Source organism: Phocoena sinus, chromosome 6 (genome assembly GCF_008692025.1).
Source record: "Phocoena sinus isolate mPhoSin1 chromosome 6, mPhoSin1.pri, whole genome shotgun sequence".
Lineage (NCBI taxonomy): Eukaryota > Metazoa > Chordata > Mammalia > Artiodactyla > Phocoenidae > Phocoena > Phocoena sinus.
In genome coordinates, this window is record NC_045768.1 from 89,290,820 (window position 1) to 89,309,940 (window position 19,121).

General features: G+C 36.5%; 1 protein-coding gene across 2 annotated transcripts in view; it reads right to left on the reverse strand.

The window, feature by feature from the left end:
- The window catches only part of PTPDC1 (protein tyrosine phosphatase domain containing 1), a 93,182-nt gene that overhangs the window by 43,137 nt on the left and 30,924 nt on the right, over window positions 1–19,121 (reverse strand). For both annotated transcript variants that reach the window (XM_032636014.1, XM_032636013.1), the window contains exon 2: window positions 9,540–9,627. In XM_032636014.1, the coding sequence (XP_032491905.1) occupies window positions 9,540–9,621 (82 nt within the window). In that variant the 5' untranslated portion in view covers window positions 9,622–9,627. The remainder of the gene's footprint in view (window positions 1–9,539; window positions 9,628–19,121) is intronic.

Genomic DNA, 19,121 nt, shown 5'->3' on the forward strand with positions numbered 1-19,121 from the left:
GTACACCAGAAGGACTCAATAGCAGACTAAAAGATAAAGAGAAATGGCTCAGCGAGCTAGAAGACAGAGTGGTGGAAATCACTGATTCTGAACAGAAAAAAGAAAAGAAATGAGGACAGTTTAAGAGACCTCTGGGATAATATCAAGTGCACTCATTTTGGCATTATAGAGGTCCCTGAAGTAGAAGAGAGAGAGAAAAGGCCTGAGAAAATATCTGTAGACACAACAGCTGAAAACTTCCCTAACCTGGGAAAGGAAACAGTCACCCAAGTCCAGGAAGCATAGAGTCCCATGTACGATTAACCCAAAGAGAAACACACCAAGACACATGGTAATCAAAACGACAAAAGTTAAAGAGAATATTAAAAGAAGCAAGGAAAAAGCAACAAATTACATACAAGAGAACTCTCATAAGGCTATCAGCTGTTTTTTTTAGCAGAAATTCTGCAGGCCAAAAGGGAGTGACAACTTGTTGATGTGGTGTATCACACTGATTGATTTGTGGATATTGAAAAATCCTTGCATCCCTGGGATAAATCCCACTTGATCATGGTGTATTATCCTTTTAATGTACTGTTGGATTCGGATTGCTAGTATTTTGTTGAGGACTTTTGTGTCTATGTTGATCAATGATATTGGCCTGTAATTTTCTTTTTTTTGTGGTATCTTTGCCTAGTTTTGGTATCAGGGTGATGGTGGCCTCACAGAAAGAGTTTGGGAGTCTTCTTTCCTCTGCAATTTTTTGGAACAGTTTCAGAAGGACAGGTGTTAGCTCTTCTCTAAATGTTTGATAGAATTCACCTGTGAAGACATCCGGTCCTGGACTTTTACTTGTTGGGAGTTCTTTTCGATTTCAGTGCTGTGATTGGTCTGTTCATATTTTCTATTTCTTCCTGGTTCAGTCTTGGGAGATTGTACCTCTCTAAGAATTTGTCCATTTCTTCCAGATTGTCCATTTTATTGGCATATAGTTGCTTATACTAGTCTCTTATGATCCTTTGTATTTCTGCAGTGTCAGTTGTAACTTCTCCACTTGCACTTCTACTTTTATTGATTTGAGTCCTCTCCCTTTATTTCTTGATGATTCTGACTAAAGGTTCATCAATTTTGTTTATCTTTTCAAAGAACAAACTTTTAGTTTCACTGTTCTTTGTTACTGTTTTCTTCATCTCTATTTCATTTATTTCTGCTCTCATCTTTATGATTTCTTTCCTTCTACTAACTTTGGGAATTGTTTGTTCTTCTTTCCCTAGTTGCTTTAGGTGTAAGGTTAGGTTGTTTACTTGAGATTTTTCTTGTTTCCTGAGGTAACACTCTATTGCTTTAAACTTCCCTCTTAAAACTTCTTTTGCTGCATCCCATAGGTTTTGGATTGTTGTGCTTTTGTGTTCATTTGTCAGTACGTATTTTTTGATTTCCTCTTTGATTTCTTCAGTGATCCATTGGTTGTTTAGTAGCATGTTGTTTAGCTTCCACATGTTTGTGTTTTTTACAGGTATTTTTTCATGTAGCTTATTTCTAATCTTATAGCATTGTAGATGGAAAATATGTCTGATATGATTTCATTTTTCTTACAAATTGAAGAATAAAAACTATATGATCATCTCAATAGATGCAGAAAAAGCTTCTGACAAAATTCAACACCCATTTATGATAAAAACTCTCCAGAAAGTGGGCATAGAGGGAACATACCTCAACATAATAAAGGCCATATATGACAAACCTACAGTTAACATCTTACTCAAAGGTGAAAAGCTGAAAGCATTTCATCTAAGATCAGGAACAAGACAAGGATGTCCCCTCTTGCCACTTTTATTCAACATAGATTTGGAAGTCCTAGCTGTGGCAATCAGAGAAGAAAAAGAAATAAAAGGAATCTAAATTGGAAAAGAAGACATTAAACTGTCACTTTTGCAGACTACATGTTACTATACATAGAAAATCCTAAAGATGCTACCAGAAAACTACTATAGCTGATTAATGAATTTGGTAAAGTTGCAGGATACAAAATTAATACACAGAAACCTGTTGCATTTCTATACACTAGCAATGAAAAATCTGAAAGAGAAATTCAAGAAACAATCCCCTCCCCCAAAAAGAAACAATCCCATTTACCATCTCATCAAAAAGAACAAAATACCTAGGAATAAACTTACCTAAGGAGACAAAATCCTGTACTCCGAAAACTATGAAACGCTGATGAAAGAAATCAAAGATAACACAAACAGATGGAAAGATATACCATGTTCTTGGATTGGAAGAATGAGTATTGTCAAAATGACTACATTACCCAAGGAAATCTACAGATTCAACGCAATCCCTATAAAATTACCAATGGCATTTTCCACTGAACTAGAACAAAAAAATCTTAAAATTTGTATGGAGACATAAAAGACAATGAATAGCCAAAGCAATCTTGAGAAAGAAAAATGGAGCTGGAGGGATCAGGCTTCCTGACTTCAGACTACTACAAAACGACAGTCATCAAAACAGTATGGTACTGGCACAAAAATAGAAATGTAGACCAATGGAACAGGATAGAAAGCCCAGAAGTAAACCCACGCACCTATGGTCAATTAATCTATGAAAAAGGAGGCAAGACTATACAATGACAGAAAAACAGTCTCTTCAATAAGTGGTGCTGGGAAAACTAGACAGCTACATGCGGAAAAAAATGCAATTAGAACATTCTTTCATATCATACACAAAAATAGGCTCAAAATGGATTAAAGACCTGAATGTGAGACCAGACACTATAAAACTCTTAGTGGAAAACATTGGCAGAACACTCTCGGACATAAATTGCAGCATTATCTTTTTCGATCTGTCTCCCAGAGTAATGAAAATAAAAACAAAAATAAACAAAGAAGACCTAATGAAACTCAAAAGCTTTTGCACAGCAAAGGAAACCATAAACAAAACGAAAAGACAACCCACAGAACGGCAGAAAATATTTGCAAATTATGTGACTGATGAGGGATTAGTCTCCAAAATTTACAAACAGCTCCTGTGGCTTAATATCATCAAAATGAACAACCCAGAAGACCTAAATACACATTTCTCCAAAGAAGACATACAGATGGCCAACAGGCACATGAAAAGATGTTCAACATTGCTAATTATTAGAGAAATGCAAATCAAAACTACACTGAGATATCACCTCACACAAGTCAGAATGGCTATTATAAAAAAATCCACAAACAATAAATGCTGGAGAGGGTGTGGAGAGAAGGGAACCCTCCTACACTGTTGGTGGGAATGTATATTGGTACAGTCACTATGGATAACAGTATGAAAGTTCCTTTAAAAACTAAAAATAGAGCTATCATATGATCCTGCAATCCCATTCCTGGGCATATATCCAGAGAAAAACGTGGTCCAAAAGGATACATGCACCCCAATGTTCATTGCAGCACTGTTTACAATAGCCAAGACATGGCAGCAACCTAAATGTCCATCGACAGAGGAATGGATAAAGAAGACGTGGTACATATATACAATGGAATATTACTCAGCCATTGAAAATAATGAAATGATGCCATATGCAGCAACAAGGATGGACCTAGAGATTATCTAGGTCCTAGAGATAACGAGTGAAGTAAACCAGAGAAAGTGAAATATTGTATGATACCACTTATATGCAGAATCTAAAAAAAAATGATACAAATGAACTTATTTTCAAAACAGAAAGAGACTCACAGACTTAAAGAACAAACTTATGGTTACCGGGGGAATGGTGGGGTGAAGGGATAGGCAGTTTGCAACTGACATGTACACACACTGCTGTATTTAAAATGGATAACCAACAAGGACCTACTGTGTAGCACAGGAATGCTGCTCAATATTCTGTAATAACCTAAATGGCAAAAGAATTTGAAAAAGAATAGATACATGTATATGTATAAATGAATCACTTTGCTGTACACCTGAAACTAACAGAACATTGTTAAACAACTATACTCCAATATAAAATAAAAAGTTAAAAAAAACTAAGATAAAAAACAAAAGGGAGTGGCAAGATATATTTAATGGGATGAAAGGGAATAACCTACAGCCAAGAATACTCTACCCAGTAAAGCTCTTGGTTCTGATTTGATGGAGAAATCAAAAGCTTTACAGACAAGCAAAAGCTAAAAGGAGTTCAGCACCACCAAACCAGCTTCACAACAAATGTTAAAGGAACTTCTCCAGGCAAAAAAGAAAAATCCACAACCAGAAACAAGAAAATTACAAAATGAAAAAGCTCATAGGTAAAGGCAATCATACAGTAAAGGTAGGAAATAATCCACACACAAAGCTAGTAGAGGGGTTAAAAGACAAAAGTAGTAAAATCATCTATATCCACAATAAGCAGTTAAATGATACACTAAACGATTAAATGTAAAATATGACCTCAAAAACAGTAATTGTACAATATTGTAAATCAACCATAATTCAATAAAAAAGGAAAAACCAGTAATCGTGAGAAGAGTACAAATGCAGGTTTTTTTAAATGCATTTGAAATTAAGAGATCAAAAACTTAAGACAATCGTGTATATATATAGACTGCTATATGAAAACCTCATGGTAACCACAAATCAAAAATCTATAAGTATACACTCAAAAGAGAAAAAGGAACACAACATAACACTAAAGACATTCATCAAATCACAAGAGAAGAAAACAAAGGAAGAAAGGAAATAAAAGACCCATAAAAGCAAATCCAAAATAATCAACAAAATGGCAATAAGAATATACACATCAACAATTACCTTAAATGTAAACTGACTAAATGCTCCAACCAAAAGACACAGAGTGGCTGAATGGATACAAAAGCAAGACTCGTGTATATGGTGCCTACAAGAGCCTTGCTTCAGATCTAGAGACACATACAGACTGAAAGTCAGGGGATAGAAAAAGGTATTCCAGAAAAATTGAAATCAAAAGAAAGCTAGAGTAGCAATACTTATATCAGACAAAATAGACTTTATTTGTTTTATTTTTTAAAAATTGTTTTATTATTCTTATTTATTGATTGATTTATATTTCTTGGCCAAGCCATGTGGCATGTGGGATCTTAGTTCCCCAACAGGGATCGAACCCACAACCCCTGCACTGGAAGAATGGAGTCTTAACCACTGGACTACCAGGAAGTCCAGACAAAATAGACTTTAAGATAAAGACTGTTACAACAGACAACAAAGAACACTACACAATGTTCAAGGGATCAATCCAAGAAGAAGATATACAGATTGTAAATATATATGCACCCAATATAGGAGGCACCTAAATACATAAAGCAAATATGAACAGACATAAAGGAAGAAATTTACAGTACCACAGTAGCAGTATGGGACTTTAAAACCTCACTTGCATCAATGGAGAGATTATACACACAGAAAATTAATAAGGAAACATTGCCCTTAAATGACACATTAGACCAGATGGATTGTATTGATATATATATATATATATATATATATATATATACACGTATATATATATATATAAAGCATTCCATCTAAAAGCAGCAGAATACACATTCTTTTTAAGTGCACATGGAATATTTCTCCAGGACAGATCACATGCTAGGCCACAAAACAAGCCTCAGTAAATTTAAGAAAACTGAAATCATATCAAGCATCTTTTTAAAAAAAAATAAATTTATTTATTTATTAATTAATTCATTCATTCCTGGCTGCACTGGGTCCTCATTGCTGCACATGGGCTCCATCTAGCTGCAGCGAGAGGAGGCCACCCCTAGCTGTGGTGCACGGGCTTCTCACTGTGGTAGCCTCTCCCACCATGGAGCACAGGCTCCAGGCGCGCAGGCCTCAGCAGTTGCAGCACATGGGGTCAGCAGCTGTGGCTCAAGGGCTGCAGAGCACAGGCTTAGCAGCTATAGCGCATGGGCCCAGCCGCTCCGTGCCACGTGAGATCCTCCGAGACCAGGGCTCAAACCCGCATCCCGCGCACTGCCAGGCAAACTCCCAACCACTGTACCACCAGGGAAGCCCTCAAGAATCTTTTTTGACCACAATACTATGAGACTCGAAATCAACCAGAAAAAAACTGCAAAAAACACAGACACATGGAGGTTAAACAATATGCTACTAAACAAGTAATGGATCACAGAAGAAGTCAAAGAGGAAATTAAAAGAAAACCTAGAGACAAATGAAAACAAAACACGACAATCCAAAACCTATGGGATGCAGCAAAACGTTCTAAGAGGGAAGTTTACACTAATACAAGCTTACCTCTGGAAACAAGAAAATCTCAAATAAACAACCTAACCTTTATACCTCAAAGAACTAGAGAAAGAAGAACAAACAAAACCTGACGTTAGTAGAAGGAAAGAAATCATAAAGATCAGAGCAGAAATAAACAAAATAGAGATGACAAAAACAATAGCAAAGATCAGTGAAACTAAAAGCTGGTTCTTTGAAAAGATAAACAAAATTGATAAACCTTTAGCCAGACTCATCAAGGAAAAGAGGGACAGGACTCAAACCAATAAAAGTAGAAATGAAAAAGGAGAAGTTATAACTGACACCACAGAAATACAAAGGATCATAAGAGACTACTACAAGCAACTCTATGCCAATAAAATGGACAACCTGGAAGAAATGGACTAATTCTTAGAAAGGTACACACTCCCAAGTCTGAACCAGGAAGAAATAAAAACTATGAACAGCCCAATTACCAGTAATGAAACTGAATCAGTAATGAAAAAAAAACCTCCCCAACAAGTAAAAGTCCAGGACCAGATGGCTTCACAGGTGAATTCTATCAAACATTTAGGGAAGAGTTAACACCTATCCTCCTCAAACTACTCCAAAAATTTGCAGAGGAAGGAATACTTCCAACTCATTCTATGAGGCCAGCATCCCCTGATACCAAGATCAAAGAAAATTATAGGCCAATATCACTGATGAACATAGATGCAAAAATCCTCAACAAAATACCAAAATCCAAACCAAATCCAACAATATATTAAAAGGATCATATACCACGATCAAATGGGATTTATTCCAGGAATGCAAGGATTTTTCAATATCTGCAAATCAATCAATATGATATACCACATTAACAAACTGAAGAATAAAAACCATGTCATTGTCTCAATAGATGCAGAAAAAGCTTTTGATAAAATCAAACATCCAGTTATGATAAAAACTCCCCAGAAAGTGGGAGTAGATGGAACATACCTCATCTTAATAAAGGCCATATATGACAAACCCACAGCTAACAACATACTCAATGGTGAAAAGCTGAAAGCATTTCCTCTAAGATTAGGAATAAGACAAGGATATCCACTCTCGCCACTTTAATTCAACATAGTTTTGGAATTCCTAGCCACAGCAATCAGACAAGAAAAAGAAATAAAAAGAATCTAAATTAGAAAGGAAGAAGTAAAACTGTTAATGTTTGCAGATGACATGATACTACATATAGAAAATCCTAAGGATGTCACCAGAAAACTACTAGAGCTGATTAATGAATTTGGTAAAGTTGAAGGACACAAACTTGATACACAGAAATCTGTTCATTTCCATACACTAACAATGAACTATCCGAAGGAGAAATAAGGAAACAATCCCATTTACCATTGCATCAAAAAGAATAACATACCTAGGAATAAACCTACCTAAGGAGACAAAAGACCTGTACTTAGAAAACTGTAAGACACTGATGAAAGAAACTGAAGATGACATAAACAGATGGAAAGGTATACCATGTCCTTGGATTGGAAGAATCAATATGTTAAAATGACCATACTGACCAAGGCTATCTACAGATTCAATGGAATCCCTATCAAAACACCAATGCCATTTTTCACAGAACTAGAATAAATAATTTTAAAAATTTGTATGGAAACACAAAAGACCCCAAATAGCCAAAACAATCTTGAGAAAGAAGAACAGAGCTGGAGGAATCATGCTCCCTGACTTCAGACGATACTACAAAGCTACAGTGATCAAAACAGTATGGTAGTGGCACAAAAACACACATAGATCAATAGGGATAGAGAGCCTAGTATAAACTCAAGCACTTATGGTCACTTAATCTATGACAAAGGAGGCAAGAATATACAATGGGGAAAAGACAGTCTCTTCAATAAGTGGTGCTGGGAAAACTGGACAGCTACATGTAAAAGAATGAAATTAGAACATTCTGTAACATTGTATACAAAAATAAACTCAAAATGAATTAAAGACCTAAATTTAAGACCGGTACTATACAACTCCTAGAGGAAAACACAGGCAGAACACTCTTTGACATAAATTGTAGCAACAGTTTTTTGCATTTGTCTCCTAAAGCAAAGGAAATAAAAGCAAAAATAAATAAATGAGACCTAATTAAATCTAAAAGCTTTTGCACAGCAAAGGAAACCATCGACAAAATGAAAAGACAACCTACTGAATGGGAGAAGATAGTTGCAAATGATATGACCAATAAGCAATTAATATCCAACATATATTGATATAAACAGATCATACACCTGATTAAAAAATGGGCAGAAATGAATAGACATTTTTCCAAAGAGGAAATACAGATGGCCAACAGGCACATGAAAAGATGCTCAACATAGCTAATCAACAAGGAATTGCAAATTAGAACCACAATGAGATATCACCTCACACCTGTCAGTATGGCTATCATTAAAAAGAACACAAATGACAAATGTTGGTAAGGATGTGGAGAAAAGGGAACCTTTGTACATTGTTCGTGGGAATGTAAATTGGTGTGGCCACTGTGGAAAATAGTATAGAGTTTTCTCAAAAAACTAAAAATAGAACTACCATATAGAACTTCCACTCTTGGGTATATATCCAAAAGAAAGAAAAACATTAACTCGAAAAGATACATGCACCCCAATGTTCACAGCAGCGTTATTTACAATTGCCAAGATATGGATGCAACCTAAGTGTCCATCAACAAATGAACGTTTAAAGAAGATGTGGCGTATATATACGCAATGGAATTTATTCAGCCATAAAAAAGAACAAAATCTTGCCATTTGCAGTAACATGGATGGACTTGGAGGGCACTATGCTAAGTGAATAAGTCAGAGAAAGAAAAGTACTGTACAATATCACTTATATGTGGAATATAAAAAATACAACAAACTAGTGAATATAACATAAAAGACTCACAGATATTGAGAACAAACTAATGGTTACCAGTGGTAGGGGGAGCAATACAGGAGTAGGGGACTGGGAGGTACAAACTACTGGGTGTAAGATAAGCTCAAGGATATATTGTACAACACAGGGAATATAGTCAACATTTTGTAAGAACTGTAAATGCAAAGTAACCTTCAAAAATTGTATAAAAAAATTAAGAAATAAAAAAGGCTAAGGTCATTAATCAGGATTTTGAAAAGGAATTTTAACAGGTGAAAATAGTAAGGCAGAAATAAACAAAAGGCTATAAGTAGTAACTGCAACTTGAGATTCCAATATGAAGAATCAGCCTTTTCTTTCATGTGTATTCATATAACTGTATTAAACTATAGTTTACACAAAGACAAAAAGCATATTAAAGAACTATTACCTTTCATGTTTTCAGCATACCCACTGTTATTCACCAAAGTAGAATATGGTTGTTCATTTTGAGGCAAGACTCCCGCAGCCATGGTAGTCTGTTGGGGGAGAAAAGATTACTTTTTGAAGGTTTGCCTATAGAATATTCATATGCTAATCACGTATAATGTGCTAGACTTCTACTGTCTAATACAGCAGTCATTAGCTAAGGCGTTATTGAGCACTTGAAATGTGGCTAGTACAGATTTGAGATATGTTGTAGATATAAAGTACAAGATTTTGGAGACTTGTACAAAAAAAGAATGTAAAATATCTAATTTTTTACATTTATTTGGCATTGAAATATTTTTGATATATTGGGTTAAATACATTTTTAAAATTATTTTTCTGATTCTTTTTATTGTTACTGGAGAATCTAAATTTGAATATGTGGCTCACATGATATTCTACTGGACAGTGCTGTGCTAGACAGTAAGGACATTACAGAGAAAAATAAGACATACTCTTCCTATACATTTATAGACTGTTGGGAAGATAAGATGTAGACACAAATAATGCTAATATGTGCTAAGTGTCACAAGGCAGTCCTGGAAAAGCAAGAGGGCTGTCCAATTTGAGGGCAGGTGCAAGGCTTGAAGAAGGAATTTGTACTTGAACTGGGCTCAAGGAGTAACATTTATTGTGGACATGACAGTACACTAGGCAATTAAACAGAAGCCCTCATTCTTTACTAAAAGTAAGGTAGATAGCTAGTGGGAAGCAGCCACATAGCACAGGGCGATCAGCTTGGTGTTTTGTGACCGCCTGGAGGGGTGGGATAGGGAGGGTGGGAGGGAGATATGGGAACATATGTATATGTATAACTGATTCACTTTGTTATAAAGCAGAAACTAACACACCATTGTAAAGCAATTATACTCCAATAAGGATGTAAAAAAAAAAAGAGTTTACTGAGTTTATGACTTTACAGTTAACAGTCTTCATCTAGCTCATGCTAAGCTATATGGCTAAGTGATCACTGTGTTCCTATGGTTTCTCCACTGAGGAAAGTTAAGCAAATATTTTTATGTGTCAAAAAGCAAAAACTGCCACCTTTCTGAAGCCCCTATTATGTGTCGGATTGTGAAATAAGGAAAACACATTGATCTTTGTTCCCTGGCTCCTGACACAGAGCAACTAGACCATCGTAAATTCCTAAGTGATAGGAGCCCAAGGAGCCTCTTTTGTTCCAATTCTAATGAGGCAACTTTAACTCTAGGTGAGCTACTGGATGGCTCCTGGATGGCGCTGGTCACCGGAAGGACCAAGCCATGATTAGAAGCTTGGAATGTTCTAGAAGGGGAGAGTTGACGGTGGCACAACAGAAAGTCACACACAATGTTAAAGTTTTTTTCTAAATAATGATTTTAATATTTTTATTTGAAAAAGCATGCTTATTGTTTGGGCATCAATGACTGGGGGGTCAAACTATAATTTTTATATGGTTATGTATTTTTTTTAAATGCTCTAAAAATCTGTTGAAATTTTTTGCACCAATAAATTAACAGTGGTAATTAATACAGCCTTAATATTTTTTCCCTAGAGCATTTATTTTTGTGAGAAAAATCACTTCACAAATTTCAGGGGTCCTCCGAGAATTTCAAATTCACTAAAATTTTATTTCTAAAATCAAGTTTTATATGCTTAATAGGTATAAAATTTTTAATCTAAAGTCCTACTCAATGAAACTGTCTCCCTTCAAAAGAAATACAAGAATTAAAATCATAGAGGTGCTCTAACAGGAAAGGAAAAAGAAATTCCTGCAATATTTATATACAAATCTGGTATCATACTAATTAATACAAAATTTTATAATGGGCATAACATTTCAAATGAATGTTACATAAAGACAAGAAGTCAATGGACTAATGGAACAAGTTGTTCCAGGAAACTCAGTAGCAAAAACTTAATTTGAAAGAATATCCATTATGATTAGATTTACAGTAAACATTTTTACCATATTACTTTTCAAAAATTTGGACTTTCAAAACATGTTTTGACCAAAAAACAATTTATCACCATTTTAGAACCATGGAATTTTAGAGCAGTCAGAGTTCTAGCCCAGGTTGTTTTGTAGATGAGGAGTTATAAAGCATGTCCCAGGTGATCCAGCATGTGGTAACAAGGTAGAACCAGTTGTCACTTTTTCTGTGAAGGTTTCCCTGATGCCACCCTAAGCTCTTCAGCTGTAAGGTAACGTAATGAAATGCGACTACTGGACTGGCTCCCCTGCACACCACGGGGTCTCGAGAGGAGAAGCCATGATTTGCTCATCTCTGTCTCTAAAGAAGGGGAGAGTCTGGTGTAAGGAACACATTCACTGCACATCTGTTGAGCTGAAATGGGCATACTAGACTGAGTTTCATGGATCTATTCATGTCTTATTTATGTCTGTATCCCCAAGACCTAGAGCTCATTGAAAACGTGGCTTTTCGTGTTGTGGTTAAGACTCCCTGCCTCCAATGCAGGGGGCACGGGTTCGATCCCTGGTCAGGGAATTAAGATCCCACATGCTGTGCCACGCGGCCAAAATAACAAACAAAAACAAAAAAACAGAAAAACCCCATGGCTTTAAAGAGTGTCGAATTAATTTTACTCTTTTGGGTAGCAAAAAGTACTAATATGATTGTGGACTGTCTTAAAAAACTTTCTTTTTAACTAGCCTCTCAGAAACTCAAAGTTGTAAGGAACCTCAGAAGTCCTCTATTAGAATCCTAACCCACAAGAGCATTCTCTCCACAATGTCTTTGAACAGTAACACTGGCATTATCACACAGCTCTGGTAGTTAGAAGCTCTTTATAACATGGCCACTCTGTAATTTCTGCCCATTGGTGAGAAATATTTCTGCCCTTTGAGACTACACAGAACAATAAATAAACCCTTTCTTCCTCATATCAAAAGCTGGCTGGCGATCATCCCAAATTACATCTTCCCAGACGAACCACCAGCAGTTCCTCCCCTCACCGTTTTTCATATGTAATGGTTCTAGACCTCACAGACCTGGATGCCGTTTTCTATTTACACTCTATAGTTATTCATATCCTAGTACTCAGAGCTGAGATGTATCCCTCAGGTGGGGTGTGATCATCAAAAATTAGAACAAAAACAATCAGCTCCTCTGTCTGCAGTGTATGTGGCTTACCATGATATTTCAGAAGTCTCAAGCAGTTTTCAGCAGTCTCAAGACACATCAGGATACAATGGTTAAATAAAAAGGCTAAAAAATGATCTATAATACATTTTGAGGTTAAAAACTGGACATTCAGTACAGATAATTAAACATATATAAAAGTTTAAAGTGAAATAAATGGTACAGAAGGAGAAGTAAAGTCTCCATTCCTATCTCCCAGCCCAAGCTTTACTCCCCAGAGGTAAACAATGTAAACACAGGCTTTAGTTCTTCTGGGGGGTAGTGACTATATGTACACCTCTGGTTATTATTTTATCATCTTTAAAATGATTCACCAGACTACTGAATTCCTGGTATAAAAGATGAGGAAGGGCTTCCCTGGTGGCGCAGTGGTTGAGAGTCCGCCTGCCGATGCAGGGGACACGGGTTCGTGCCCCTGTCCGGGAAGATCCCATATGCCGCGGAGCGGCTGGGCCCGTGAGCCATGGCCGCTGAGCCTGCGCGTCCGGAGCCTGTGCTCCGCAACGGGAGAGACCACAACAGTGAGAGGCCGGCGTACCGCAAAAAGAAACAAAACCCCAAAAGATGAGGAAATTGGCTCATTTACTCTACCAACCTCCCACCATGTCAAACCTTTCCCCACTTAATACATCATTATATTTTTAATTCTTCTGATTATCTTTGTAATTTTAAATAACATCCTTTAACCATCTCTTCTTCTATCAACTTTAAACAATATCTTGACTCCTTACCTTGTAAAATAAGAAAAGTAGTTTATCTGTATTATTCCATTTCACCTTTCCCCTCCACTTCCAAGTTCTGCTAACTATATCATTTCTTTTTTTAAAAGATTTTTAATTTTTAAGCTTTAGCTATATCTGTAATTAAGTTTCCCATGCTTTGTCTATAGGCTCATTCCAATATGTAAGATGAAATACAATATAATTATTGAGTGTATTAGATATTATATATATATCTGTATACACATATGTATAATCCATACATATTTACCTTAAAAAGATTTTTTACCAAGTCTTATGCTTGGACTCATATAAAAAGAAGTGCAATCTTGTATCACAAAACCTGTGCTGCTCAAAGTAAAACATTCCAAGCATTAGTGTCAAGTGGATTATCTTTTATTTCATTAGCTGCTTAAAACAAGGGAAGATTTTGTTCTTCTGTAAATTTAGACAATGTATTTCTTATACAGACTTCCCCGTTTTTTTGTTGTTGTTTTTTTTTTTTGCAGTATGCGGGCCTCTCCCTGCCGTGGCCTCTCCCGTTGCGGAGCACAGGCTCCGGATGAGCAGGCTCAGCGGCCATGGCTTAAGGGTCCAGCCGCTCCGTGGCATGTGGGATCTTCCCGGACCGGGGCACGAACCCGTGTCCCCTGCATCGGCAGGCGGACTCTCAACCACTGCGCCACCAGGGAAGCCCTCAAATTCTTAATCATACTATCTACTTGCTTTTTAAAAATATTTTTTCCAAGCCCTTTGGGTTCCTAATTCTAATGTGGATGAAAAGCTTCCTAGGCCCACTAAAGAGTTACCAACCTAGGATTTCTTTTAATTGCACCCCTGAGTTGAGGCCACTGTTCCTCAGATTCTGCTTTGGCTTTGCTCTATCCTCAAGTAATTTTTTCATGAAAGGTGAATGGACGACGAACTTTCTAAGTCCTCTCATTCTGAAAATATTTATTTTATCCTCATACTTAGCTGATAATTTGGCTACTTACAGAATTGTAGGTTGAAAGCCATATTATGTCATGTCTACTGTGTTTTAACAAACAACATTGCTGATGAGAAGTCTGGATGTCAATCAGTGTATTAGAAACAGGCCCTTTTCATTAACCTTGATTATTAGTTCCTTCCAATATGCAGACTGAGTCTCCTTCAGAAGCTAAAATTGTTTGTGTACCAAGTACCATGATCTATATTTTAAGTGCTTTACTTTACAAAATCCACGTCATTCTTACAGAATCACTCTATGCAGTATATACTATTATTAGCTCCATTTTCTCAGGTGGGAAACCTTGCTTGAGATTACACATTTTCACTGGTAGAGCTGGGACATGAATACAGCCTGCACGCTTCGAATACCAATCCACTGTGCCCTACAGAAAGATCTGACCAATTTACACAATTTATTAAAAGACAAGTCTTTTCTCTCGTCCTCATCAGTGCCAGCCATTTTAAACCTTTTTAACAGAATCATCTCATTATTGTTTTACTTTGCATTTCTTAAGTGAGGCAAAGTAGTTTTTCAGAAGCTTTTTTAAAAAAGTGAATTTCTTGTAAATAAACTGCCTGCTTCAGAATTTAGCCCTTTTCCTACTGGGACATTTGCCCCTTTCTTACAGACTTGCAAGATGTCTTTCTATATTAATATCAACTCTTCATCATATATGCTGCACATCTTTTTATTTATTTATGTTTGATGTGGACCATTTTAAAAGTCTTTATTGAATTTGTTACAATATAGCTTCTGCTTTATGTTTTGGTTTTTTGGCCTCAAGGCATATGGGATCTTAGCTCCCTGACCAGGGAACGAACCTGCACCCCCTGCATTGGAAGGTCAAGTCTTAACCACTGGACCGCCAGGGAAGTCCCTGTACATCTTTTTAAAAATAGCTTACCATGTCTTAAATATGTTGTGTGTTTTGCATAGCAGTCTTACTCTGTCCTGTAGTTCAGCCTGTAAGATTTTTCCTTTGACTTTTCTGGCTGCAGTGACACAATACAAAAAGCTTTCTCCAATATAAGCTGTAAATCCCAATTTAATGTCTCCCATTTGGGGGTGATAAATGCTGTCCCTTTTTTGCAGGTTAACATTGCTAAAACGTAAGTTAATCTACAAAATTAAAGATAGTCCACCTTTAAAGAATATCATATGTATTCTAATATGACTTTATAAAAGCCATCTTTAAAAGTAGTAAAATAAAATATTCTCCTTATTTGTAAATTATCTACAATTGTGAAGCTTAAATACTATATTTTACCAAACAACACAACATGCTTTATATGAAAAAGTAATTCTTCTAACCTAGGAAAAACAGTGGAAGAATGGAAAATTTTCTTTAAAGGTGTTAGTAACCCAAGAGTTACTATACATGCGTACAGTTAAATTACCAATTTTCAAAGATCTGAAATATATAATAAACATTAGTTTGAGAAACAGAGTATTTCAAGACCATTCAAAATCTAGGAGTTAAAACAGAAAATCAGCTCTATTTGTATCTGTAGGGCCATCAAAAGCATCCAGTGCAGATTCCTTTTCATTCTTCTCGCAGTTGCTGATCACTTGCCTTCATCTAAACTCTAGTAGCCTCAGTTCCACTGCTTTATAAATTAAACAGCGTTCCTGTTTTCCTGAACAACCAGTCAAACTTTCATCCTGTTTTACTTAATCCTTCTTTCTCCTCAAGGAGATCCTCATTACTTATTCAATAGGTCTCAATTGCTGACTTTTTTTTCCTTTCTCATTAGACTAGTTATTTGAAATCAGTATGGCAGCTCCAGAGCTGCCTTTATTTTAGGCTAATTTAGCCCATTGCTTAAGGCCATATCTTTCTAAGGCTTCCACCTGCTTCTCTGGGTATTATGAGGCCTTTCTTCTCTGGCTGGTGGGAACACGAACTATTTCCAGCCCCCTGAGTGCCCTGAAAACTGTTCTGTCTACTCCTTCCTGTATCTTTCCCTAGTCTTGAGTAATTTGCACAGGTCAGTACTCAGCCAAATACTTTAGGCCAGCGAAGACTTGAGGGCCCTCTGCACATTTCTGAAGGCTCTCTTCACACTGCTCCCTTCTCTCCAGTACGCTACGCTGCAAATTCTAGCCACCCTGGCTCTCTACACATCTCTGAGAAGGCTCTGTTTAGGTACCCCTGCACTGCAGCCTACAGATTGCTTCCAGAGAGGCAGCTGGTGCAACCTTAGGCTCATCACATTTCTCTGCTCTCAGATATCACAATTCCAAGCTGCCTGCTTTCCAATGTCCAAAACCCATTTTCTATATATTTTGCCTGGCTTTATAGTTATTTCAGGCAGGAGGGTGATTCTGGTCTCTGTTATTTCATCTTGGTTGGAAGCAGAAATCTCCATTGGACCTCTTCAAATACCTCAAATTCAGGGGAACTCTGCAAGAGTGCTCATTGTGCATTGACTCTGCATAAAAACATTAATTTACTGTCCAATTATATACAGCTCAACTAGGTTAGTTAAACTATATGGTACAGTCAAAAGTTCTGTTTAAATCTTGACTCAGTTCATTGCCTTCTGTATGAACCATTTTGAGCTTCAATTTTATCTTCTGTAAAATGAGGATTATTATATCTACTTTCCTAGGATGCTGTGAAGATGAGAGGTTGTGTGAGTGTGTGTTTCTAGCACAATGTCTGGTATATAGGTATTCAATAAATGCTTGTTTATTTTCATTTGTAAGCCAATATCTGTAATCTTTTGGTTTCTCTCCCTTCTGTCTATACTCACTTCATTTTCCTGTGATTTTTTATAAGAATCTGTAAAGGATTCCCTTCATTATCTGTAAAACAGTCCTGCCAGTAGTTAGTAATGGTTGGGCTTTTCAAGAAGATTTATAAAAACATTATCTCCATTCACAACTGAATTTATTTCATGTGCCTGGTTGTAGATTCAGGAGAAAAAGGGTTTGAATAGTAATCCTATCATTTCACTGCACCATCATATATTACTTAACTTCATGTTCTGCTCCTTATGACAGATATTTTGCTCACTCTATCCTAGAATTTGCTTTTATTCCAAAAGTCCCTCAAAATGACTCAATTGTTAGGATTAATCACACGCTCACTATTTAGTACCTAATACTTAAAAGTCAGAACAGCATGGACTATGACTCATACTGTTAAGAGTCATCACAAAGAGTTCGATACAAAGTATGTTCTACTTCATAAAAAAGTCATTTCACACCAGAGACTGGGTTCTGAGGTGGACTGAGGAGTTCTTAGGTCACTACTTTCCCTTCCATCTTCCAGATACACAGTGAACTGCCAAAATCTACATGTGTACTTTTGGGAGAAAATTTGTGGGGATTACATTAAGAAGTGCCTGGGAAGTTAGAAGTGTGGTATAATCCTTCCTAGATTCTCAAAGCACTACCACTCCAACTTGCATCAGAATCACCTTGGGTGCTTGTGGAAAATGCAAATCCCTTGGCCCACCCTCAAAATGTCTGAGTTGGTAAGTTTGGTGTAACAATTTGTATTATCAAATTGTTATTATTAATTATTATTGTTATTATTACACGCCAGCTCATTCTGGTAAGAGGCCTTCTGCCCACACTTAAAGAAGTACAGTCAATATGATTAGATTCTACACAGCAACCATGACAGAAAAATTTGAGGCTGAAAAACTTAAGTTTGTAGGGGGAAAAACAGAGATGGAAGCCCAAGTCTATAAGTGAACCCATGAAACCTATATAAATATTTTTATGTTCATGAATAATAACTAAAACGCATAAGCTTACTTGATGTCAGGCACTGTTCCAAATGCTTTATATATCCTAATTCATATAATATCCATGACAACACTATTAGGTGAATACTACCATTATTCCCATTAAAAAAAAATAGCTTTATTTACTTTTTTTTTTAACATCTTTATTGGAGTGTAATTGCTTTACAATGGTGTGTTAGTTTCTGCTTTATAACAAAAAAATAGCTTTATTTTTTAGAGCAGTTTTAGGTCCATAGCAAAACTGAGTAGAAGGTATGGAGATTTCCCATAAACCCCCACCCTACCTTGCACATGCACAGCCCTTTTCCCATTATCAACAATCCCCACCAAAGTGGTACATCTGTTGCAATAGATGAACCTACACTGACACATCATAATCACCCAGAGTCCATAGTTTACCTTAGGGTTCACTCTTGGTATTAGACACTGTGGAACTGGATAAATGCATGGCATGTATCCACCATTATAGTATCATACAGAATATTTTCACTACCCTAAAAATCCTCTATGCTCCACTTAGTTATGCTCCCTACCCCACCCCAGCAACCACTGATCTTTTTATTGTCTCCGCATTTTGGCTTTTCCAGAATGTATTGATAATACAGTTGGAATCATACATTATGTAGCCTTTTCATATTGGGTACTTTCACTTAATAATATGCAAGTAAGGTTCTCCATGTCTTTTCATGGCTTGATAGCTCAGTTCTTTTTAGTGCTGAATAATATTCCATTCTCTAGATGTAACACAGTTTATTCACTTAACCTACTGAAGAACTTGGTTGCTTCCAAGTTTTGGTAATTATGAATACAGTGGCTATAAACATCTGTGCGCAGGTTTTTGTGTGAACATAGGTTTTACAGCTCCTTTGGGTAAACACCATAAAAATCCAGCAAGACTGCTGGATCATATGGTAAGAACATGTTTAGTTTGTA